Below are 9,294 nucleotides of genomic sequence, written 5' to 3'. Positions count from 1 at the left end.
CATTGGATTAGTATCTAGTTTGTTCGTGATCCATTTCCATAAGTATACCACCATGAAACTAAAAAAGAAAAAAAAAAACACAATTAATAATAAATAATAAAAAAAAAAGAACCAAACCGCCTAGGACCACTTAGCTCTAGACCGATTTTTCAAAACAATTTACACTAAATTGCGGCGAGCTTTCATCGTCTAGACCGATTTTTAAAACACTAGTTAGCACACTAGAAAGTCCATGCATTGGTTTCAATAGGGAGTATTTCCATTTTTTTCCTAAAGTCAAATTGACTAATAAGAGAATTGTTTAAGATCATCTCCAATCATTGTGCTAAAACCTACAATTTTTAGCCCAAAAAATTTAGGTTTTAACCTAGAAACAGTTTTTTTGCTCCAATATTTTATGGGTTAAAATTTTAGTCCTAGATCATTAAATAATGATTTGAGGTTTTTTTTTTTTTTTTAAAGTAAATTTTTTAAAACAAAAAATTATGTAGACTATCATAATTTAATTTTATGAACATTTTAACCTAAAAATATTTAGAATATGATAAATATTGAAAAATCACTGACCAACACCATGAAACTCGTGAAACACTATGAAAGAATATGAAACGCATAAAAGAATTTTTTTTAATTACTTTAGCTGTTGGATTTAAATTTGGACCGTTAGATGTTTTTTTTTTTTACGGTTGGATTTCATCTAATTAGATCTTAACAGTTGGATTCAATGAATTTATAAATATAAAACTAAAAAAAATATACATATATGGTGGACTAACCTCACTAAGCCAGGGCAATCTTGGGCTAAATTTGGCCAAGAATTGAGTTTTGATTTTTAACTCATATTTAACCTAAGGGTTGGAGTAAATTAAGATAAGTTTAAATTTTAAAATTTGATTTTTACTCCAATGATTGGAGTAGGTTCTTTTAAAAGAAGCATTTAAAAAAAAGGATCCGGATCCTCTCCTGAGCTAATGGAGAGGATCCTCCTCATCAATCATCGTGGGTCATTGAATTTTTATCCAACAGCTACAAACAAGGGGTTCCTTTAAAGTTACAATGATTGTAACCGTTGGATAAAAATCTAACGGACCACGATGATTGATGAGGAGGATCCTCTCCATTAGCTCAGGAGAGAATTCAAATCCTTAAAAAAATACTTTTAAATAATTAAAAACGGTTTTTAAAATATTTTTAAATAATTGTACGCATTTATACTGCTTCTTGAGGAAAATATTTGGAAACCAAAAACATTTTCGGCAAGCGATTTCAGCACTTAAATAACACTTTCGAAACAGATTTTCTCTCACTGCTCGACAAAAGAAATAGACTTTCTCCGACTCTCTCAGTTACTCTCTCTCGGCGGTGGAATGAAGCCCTAGCTCCGCCACCTCCAAACTTTTCACCTCTCGACGCAACACCTTCCTCGCACTTCTTAATCGGCCTCTGAGTCGGATCCGCCTCGTCCCCTTCACATTGTTCGTTCATTGTATAAACCTCGATTCCTATTTCAGTTTCTCTTCTTCGAGGCCCTTTTCTGCTTTTCGAATTTTTACAATTTTTTATATATCAATCAATTTTTTTCAGGTTTACCGTTCCAGAGGCTGTCCCTTTCGCTGCCGTGCTGAAATTCGCTTCTAAGGAATTCAAAGTATGTAATTTTCTAATTGATTATTTGAGTATTATTGGAAATTTTGGATTGGTTGGTTGTTTTTATTGGGCATTGATCAGATTAGGGTTCTTGGTATCTGGGAAGGGGAAACCCTTTTTTATATTTCACATTATTATACTTTCAGAAGCTTCTGCTTTTTCATTTCTTGTTAATAGAATTATTCTTTATGCTTTGAGTGTGAAAATAGAGGTCTATGTATCGAAACTCAAAGTGAATTTGAATATTTGATCAATTTGGATGACAAATTTTTTCTTCCAGCTTTTAGTTTTACAGTTAATAAGTCATTTTCCTAACTATTTGTATATTTTGTGATGACTGCTGGCTTAATATCGCATACGTTTGTTGGTTTATGGATTATATGGATTATTAACTATATTAGAAAATATTTACTACTGGAAGCGTACAGGTTCTTGTGGGATTTCGTATATTTATTAAGGTTCCTATGGTTGGAGCGTAATAGAAGAATTTTGAGGATTATAATGGAGTCGGAATGGATGAACTATAGGATAGAGTTAGATACTGGGCAGCCCCTTGAGCATCGGTTTCAAATGAGTTCAGGGATTATTCTCATTCTTATTAATGATTGATGTGTTAGCAGCTGTAAGTTTTGTTTTATAAATGAGTCCTTTTTGAGAGGTCTGGTGTGGTACTATAGGTTCATTTTTAGTTGGCGCATATCATATCCAACTTTCATAAATCTTTCAGTTGTTAATAAAAGTTTTTTTTCTTGTGAAAAAAAGTTGAGCATAAGGGTTTGCATTGTAAGAACATTGGACAGTTGGACTTTGCTAATCGTAAGTTTACCAACACTTGGACTTTAGACTTGGACTATTATTAATGAATGATCAATTTGATATTCCTAGGGTGGAAAAAAATACTGAAAATTCCAAACCGAACTAAAAAAAAATCCTGAAACCGCATCGAAAAAATCCCAAACTGAAAATCCTGAAAATTTGGGTACCCAATCCCGAACCGATCCCAAAATTTCGGTGCAGGAATCAGTCTCACATTTTCATTTGTTCAGTAATCCCAAACCGAACCGAAATAAAAAATGTATATGATTTAATTTTAAATATATATTTGGAATTGTAACAGCCGTCGGATTTGGTTGAGATTTAATCTCAACCGTTGAATCCAAATAAAACCCTCACTTAGTCACTCACTCTCTCTCTCGACCTCACCTCACCGCTCACCCTGCTCTCTCATCCAGTCATCCTCGCTGATTTCTCTCTGATCTGATATCTCTCTCTCGACTTTTCATCCCTCACTGTGGAGTGGCTGGAGCCTTCCTTCACCACATAGAGCCACGACCACCGCTCTCTCTCGACTTCTCATCCCTCACTGTGCACCGATTCTCCCCCAAATCAGGTAAATTTTGGAATTAATTTAGGGTTCGAAATTTGAATGGTCTTATTTAGGGTTGGGCAAACGGGTCTTGGGCCCGCGGGTAGGGGCGGGTATAGGCGGGGCGGGGCGGGTACGGGGCGGGTCCTGTTTTTAAATAGGGGAAACGGGGCGGGGCGGGCCTAGGTAATGGCATTCTAGGGTCGGGCCGGTTCCAGATTTATAGAAAAACGGGGCCCTGAACCGGCCCGTTTGTAATTGAAATGGACGGCCCAGATTGAAAATAAACATACCTTCCAATCATGACCGTTGGTTTTAGGTTTTACCCTAATAGAGTCTTTGCTCTCTCTCGATCGACCTCGACCTTTCCGTCTCTCATCCTCGATTTTCTTCTTGAAGTCCGACATCTGGAAAGGTCTCCTTCAAAGTCACTCTAACCTCCGATCCGAAGCTCCCCTTCAAAGTGTTCGTATAACATAACCCCCTCAATTTCTATTCCAATTCCTATTTCGATTTTCCATAATTTTTTTTTATAATTCAATCAATTTTTTGTGATTTTTTTTTTAGGTTTAGCGTGCCGGAAGCAGCCCCTTTCACCGCCGTGCTGAAATTCGCGGCCGAGGAATTCAAAGTGCCTCCCCAAACCAGCGCTATCATCACCAACGGTAATTTGACTTCTGGGCTTTTGCATGTCGCTGTTGATTTCATTTTTGGCTCGTAAAGTTTGTGACTTTCTGATTTATGATTTGGGTTTTGTTGGAAATTTCAATTGATTTGCTTGTGGAGTTTAGTGGGCATTGATCGGAATCGATAAGGGTTTTTGGTTTCTGGAAATTGGGCATCCCTTTTTTTGTGATCCAAAGTATGAGATTGCAATACGCTTATGAAGATTAGATCTTGTGGTCTTTTTAACTGACGGCTCGGGCTTATAATTTATGTAGAGCAATAGCGATATAAACCTCAACAAAAAGACCAAAATTTGAAATTAGGGAATGTATAGAGCTGAGGTAAGGAAATGGGGAATTGAATTCAGATGACATTCTCGAATTTGATATTAGAAAAATGTTTCATCATTTGGTCTTATGGGATTGAGTTCACAAGAATTCCTCAAGAATATTAAGAGCGCATAATTTGTTCTGCTTCAACTGAAACGTAAATGAAATGTCCTACATTTTGTATGAAGTTGGAAGGATCAATGTGGCAGTTTGAAGTGCACCCAACACATACCAATATCTTAGTCCTTGTCACTTCAAGGGACAATGAGTTTTGTTTTTTTAGTTTAAATTGCTGTGCGATTTTTCCTATCCCAAGATCCAATCTGAAATTAGAATTGATACTGTCCAATCTTTGGACAATTGAAATTTTAACAAACAGTAAGATTTCTGTGAACAATAATAGCTTTAGCTTTTATTTGATAGACTCATAGAAGTAAATGTATGATGGAATCACAAGGGATGGTATAGATTTATGCAACGTACTTTGCAAGACCTCTCAATTTCCAGGGTATAAATAGGAGTTCAAGGATTCTCATTATGAAGAATATTTAGTTGTGCTTAGTTTCAATGCTATGCTATGAGTATGATGTATGTTCATGTACACAAAAAAACAAATGTCGCTATGTGCACTCCCCAAACAGATAGATATTAAATTGTCAATTAGAATAATTGTGGTACTGAATTCATCATTATTGTTAGCATGGATTAGACCCTTGGTTTCACACAACCTTTGACTGGCTTTCTCAGGGAATGTATTCCTCAAGCATGGTTCTGAACTACACCTGATTCCTCGAGATAGGGTTGGGGCTTTTGGAACAATGGACGCTGCATTACAATCAAACTGAAGAGATTGGTCTACTTCTGGTTGCGGTTCTATTCCCCTTTTATGATCTTGTACCTTATTAAGTTGGGAGGATTTTCAAACTTTAGTTGACGGTTGAACGAGATAGCAGGTGAGTGTAATAGATGCTCTTAAATAATATTGAAAATTTGAAAGGATAATATTACAGTTCTGTTGTTTTTGTTGTAGATTCATCTGTGCAGTTTGCAATCTGTGCAGTTTGCAATCTGTGCAGTTTTGTGCAGATTGCAATCTGTGCAGTTTTTTGTGCAGATTGCAATCTGTGCAGTTTTGTGCAGATTGCAATCTGTGCGGTTTTTTGTGCAGTTTGCAATCTGTGAATATGTACAATTTTTTTTTTTCTTTCAAACAACCAAAAAAAAAATAAATAAATAAAATGGACCCGTGGACCCGGCCCGAACCGGCCCGTTTCAACCGGGCCGGGTAATGTCCGGTTCTTATATTAAAAAATGTAATCCCCGGCCTGGCCCGCCCCGGTCCCTTTGAACCTAGGTCCGGTCCGGTCCCTTCAAAATTGGGCCCGGCCCGGCCCGTGCCCAGCCCTAGTCTTATTTCCTCTTCTCCTGTATATAGGTCGTTTGTAGTTAAGCACAAAGGTCCCAAACTGGTAGAGTAAAGCTCAGAACCCCTTCCCTAGTCCCAGTTTTTTGCCCTACCGCCATTTCTGTTACCCCTCTCTCTCTGTTTTCTCGCCGCCATCCTTCACTTGGCTCTCTCCAAGGTATCTGAAGCTTTCATTTGATTTCAATTTTGTTTTTACTTCAACTTCCTGTTTGGTTGCCGAGAAAATGCTAGGAAAATTTAGTTTCTGTTATCCTATATTTTACTTGTCGAGTTCGACGAACATCTTTGTGATACTGTCAATTGTAATGTCAATTTTGTTTCTTTATTATCCTGGGTTTTGAAATTTGAGCATTTTTTTCATTCTTGTTGAAATGTTGGTTTTGTTGAATTTCATTGTTGGGGTTTTAGGGGGAATTAGGGAATCGATTATTTCACCTACTTGTATTTTAATTTTAATTTCTCTGAATTTTGAGAAAACTTCTAGAGAAGTTGTTGTCTCGGCAACCAAGCAGAGAATTAGGGTTGCCATCTAATGGCTTTGAAGCAATTACGTGTTGTTGGAAGGCTAGAATTTTGATCCAATTAAACTCAGAAATGGAGAAGTTTCAACTGATCCAATTATCTGCAATCAGCGAAATATGATGGCGTTAGTTTGATAGTAGAATATATTTGAAGAACAATTCATAATTTCATATTTCAATTTGGGATTCCCGATTTGTCCCGAAATTCCGAAATTTGGGATTTCCGAAAATTTGGTTTGGGATTGGTCTTCAAATTTCCGTCCTGAAAAATTTTGGTTTGGGATTCGGGATACTAGTTTAGGTTCGGTATCCTATACCGAACCAGCCCTAGATATTCCTGTTTTCGTTAATCAATAAGAGATTGAATGCTTAAGACTTAAGGGTTACAAGTGAAAAATGAATTTGAGATTCTCTTTAGTGTTTAGACTTGAATTTTTACAAGTGATGAATTGAGATTCTTTTTAAGAGTCAAATGTCCCGCCCATATTGTTTCTTCCTTAAGTTCTAAATCTCTTGCTATAAGCTCCTAATACCCGTGTCTTGGTCTTCCCTTAGGGTACTTTCTCCCAAGCTGAGCTCCATTCCTTCTTTAGACATTCCCAAGGGCTGAAGAAGCCAAGAATCACTGCTACTGAAACTGAAAGTTTCCTAAAATCCCAAAAAAAAGTATGGAAGGATTAGAACTATTGAAGGAACTGGCAGAACAATGGAAGAAACAGGCAGAGCAATGGTCATCTCACGCCCTTCAATACTTTCATCAGGTTCCACCCGAGCAGATTTATGCTGCTATAGCGGTCTTGCTATTCACCTCACTCTTACTCTTGTTGGGTACGTACTCTTGTAATTTATTTATTTTCAAAAAGAGTCCACAGTAATCTATATATTTTCTTTATCTCTGTGTTGTAGTAAGGTTGTTTAAACGCCCAAAAGCTAATACCATACTGCTGAGTGGGCTTAGTGGCAGTGGGAAGACTGTTCTTTTCTATCAAGTAAGCGCTGAGATTATTGGATTTTGTTCTTCTAAACATTATATGAATCACTGCTTTGTAGACTCAATAGTTGATCCCATTTACTAAATCGTTCATTAGAGTGACTAATGTCATACCTAGTCTTTAATATGCAATGCAAACAAAATTTATCTAGACCATATGACTGGTTATTTGCTCTTTGTCAATTAGAAACTTGATTGGGTTGGTCCTGTGCTGATGTTGTATCCCTATCTTTTTTCTGATATAATTTGGAAGTCTATGTCTGTTTGAGATAATTTGTTGTTTAATGCTTGGAAAGTAATATATATAGAAATTCTAAATGCCTTTTATTAATATGTCCATCTTTCCCTGTTTCAAGTTATTTTGGTGATCTATTTATGCCTTAGAAATGTTCATCTAACTTTTATGCCATGAGTTGATGCACATGCCAGCTTCGGGATGGCTCTTCACATCAAGGTACTGTCACTTCCATGGAACCAAATGATGGATATTTTGTGCTCCATTCGGAAAAATCAAAGGTATATTTCAGCCTCTTGTGCTCGTATGCAAATAACTATGTTCAAGCAATATTGCTTGTCTGTTTAAATGAGGGCAGAGTTTAACTTATCTGTTTGCTTTTGATATGTAGAAGACATTAGCCACATCATTTTCTTCCCTTTCTTTTGTACTGTTGTTCTGGTTGACTGTCAACTTGATCATGCTCACCCGTCTATTGGTTTTTAATGACAGGGTGGAAAGGCAAATCCTGTTCATCTTATCGATGTTCCTGGGCATTCTCGCCTTAGAGCCCAACTAGATGATTTTCTGCCTCAAGCAGCTGGGATAGTATTTGTGGTTGATGCTTTGGAGTTCTTACCTAATTGCCGTGCTGCTTCTGAGTGAGATTTCCTCTTTTCAGTAAAAAAAGCTACAATATGATATTTAAAAATGGCTACTCTGTTTCTATGCGCTTACATCCATTCTAGAGTAATAAAAATGTTAGTAACAAATGGAGGACCCTGAATTTGGGATGTATGCATAATTGCATATAGATGGATGATTTGCATGCAACCTAAGGTTTTCACCTGTAAAGGCTGACCCGTGGCACTTTATTTGCTAAAGGTACCTATATGATATTTTGACTAAGGCGACTGTGGTGAGGAAGAAAATTCCAGTTCTTATTCTCTGCAACAAGACAGACAAAGTAACAGCACATAGCAAGGAATTTATTCGGAAACAACTGGAGAAAGAAATGTAAGATTTGAACTCTTGTAATTATGGGTTTCTTTTCTCTGATTGATTATAATGTTTTACTCAAACTTTTCAATTCTGTATGGGACTAAATTAACTGCTAGTTATATGCACTCGTAAATCATTTCCTGCATCTTCATTTTTTTAATGAGAAATATCCACTGTCTTCATGGTTTCCGAGGAAGATAATTCCTTCTGATCAACATCTATGTTTTCCATAAGTACATTGGTTGGACTTTAAACCGTTTTGCTGTGATTTTCTAACTTTCATCCATGATGCATTCAAGACAAAATTTTCCATACAATTCTCTGTTGGTTTTGTTTTGTAAAGTGTTCATTCGCCGACAGGGCTCTATGATATGGTGATTTGCATTCATTATTCTGTTTCTGCTTCATAAATCTATTTCATTGTTCATTGTTCATTGTTCTGATACATTTGACATTTAACATCCTACAGTGAGAAGTTACGGGCATCAAGAAGTGCAATATCAGCAGCTGATATTGCAAACGACTTTACCCTTGGAGTACCTGGCGAAGTATTTTCGTTCTCTCATTGCCAGAACAAAGTTACAGTTGCAGAAGCGTCTGGTCTAACTGGTGAAATATCTCAGGTGGAGCAGTTTGTGAGGGAGCATGTGAAATCTTAGGATGTGTCGTCTCCCCCATTTGATGAATTTGTGATACTTTGTCTCTTGATGATTGAAAAAACTGACTAGATGTGCAAAATGGGTTCAACTTTTTTTCCAAGGAAAGTGAAGGGAGGATGGAAGGAATTCAACAGAAAGGAAGAGAGAGCAATGAACAAATAGATTCATGAGACGTAATACCGACGACTGTTTATGGTAGATTTATTGTGCTTAAATTGATTGATTATGATGCACGGCTCAACTTGTGCTTAATTTGTTTCGTTGATTTTCATACTGTATTTGCACGTTGTCGAAATCAGCTCAGCTTGTCGGAAATCCAGCATAGTTTTGCCTTTGCTGTTGTTTCCGACTACCATTTCACGGTTTCGGATTTCAAAAGAGCCGTTGATATTTTATGCGTTCATTTTAAACCATACACGAGTGAGTATACTAGGGATTTTAGCTGGTGAACCACTTTGAAGAACGAACACAAA

General features: G+C 36.8%; 1 protein-coding gene across 5 annotated transcripts; it reads left to right on the top strand.

Annotated features, from left to right (window-relative positions):
* Positions 1 to 753: 753 nt before the first annotated feature.
* LOC137741668 (signal recognition particle binding protein) lies at positions 754 to 9,073 on the top strand. Of its 5 annotated transcripts, none has more exons than XM_088685444.1 (9): positions 754 to 914; positions 1,130 to 1,475; positions 1,585 to 1,648; positions 6,511 to 6,783; positions 6,862 to 6,944; positions 7,376 to 7,462; positions 7,674 to 7,822; positions 8,046 to 8,177; positions 8,632 to 9,073. In XM_088685444.1, exons 4-9 carry the CDS (start codon positions 6,624 to 6,626, stop codon positions 8,819 to 8,821), a joined length of 801 nt encoding a protein of 266 aa, XP_088541570.1. In that variant the 5' UTR covers positions 754 to 914; positions 1,130 to 1,475; positions 1,585 to 1,648; positions 6,511 to 6,623; the 3' UTR covers positions 8,822 to 9,073. The 5 variants fall into 5 exon arrangements, with proteins under 5 accessions (XP_088541570.1, XP_088541571.1, XP_088541572.1 ...); XM_088685443.1 differs by lacking the exons at positions 754 to 914; positions 1,130 to 1,475; positions 1,585 to 1,648 and adding exons at positions 3,321 to 3,478; positions 3,581 to 3,678; positions 4,756 to 4,961; XM_088685445.1 differs by lacking the exon at positions 754 to 914 and having other exon boundaries at positions 1,214 to 1,486.
* Positions 9,074 to 9,294: the final 221 nt, after the last annotated feature.

Source organism: Pyrus communis, chromosome 15 (assembly GCF_041283825.1).
Source record: "Pyrus communis isolate YQ-2024b chromosome 15, ASM4128382v1, whole genome shotgun sequence".
Classification (NCBI taxonomy): domain Eukaryota; kingdom Viridiplantae; phylum Streptophyta; class Magnoliopsida; order Rosales; family Rosaceae; genus Pyrus; species Pyrus communis.
Note: the sequence above shows the minus strand (reverse complement) of the source record. Positions and strands in the feature narration are given on the sequence as shown.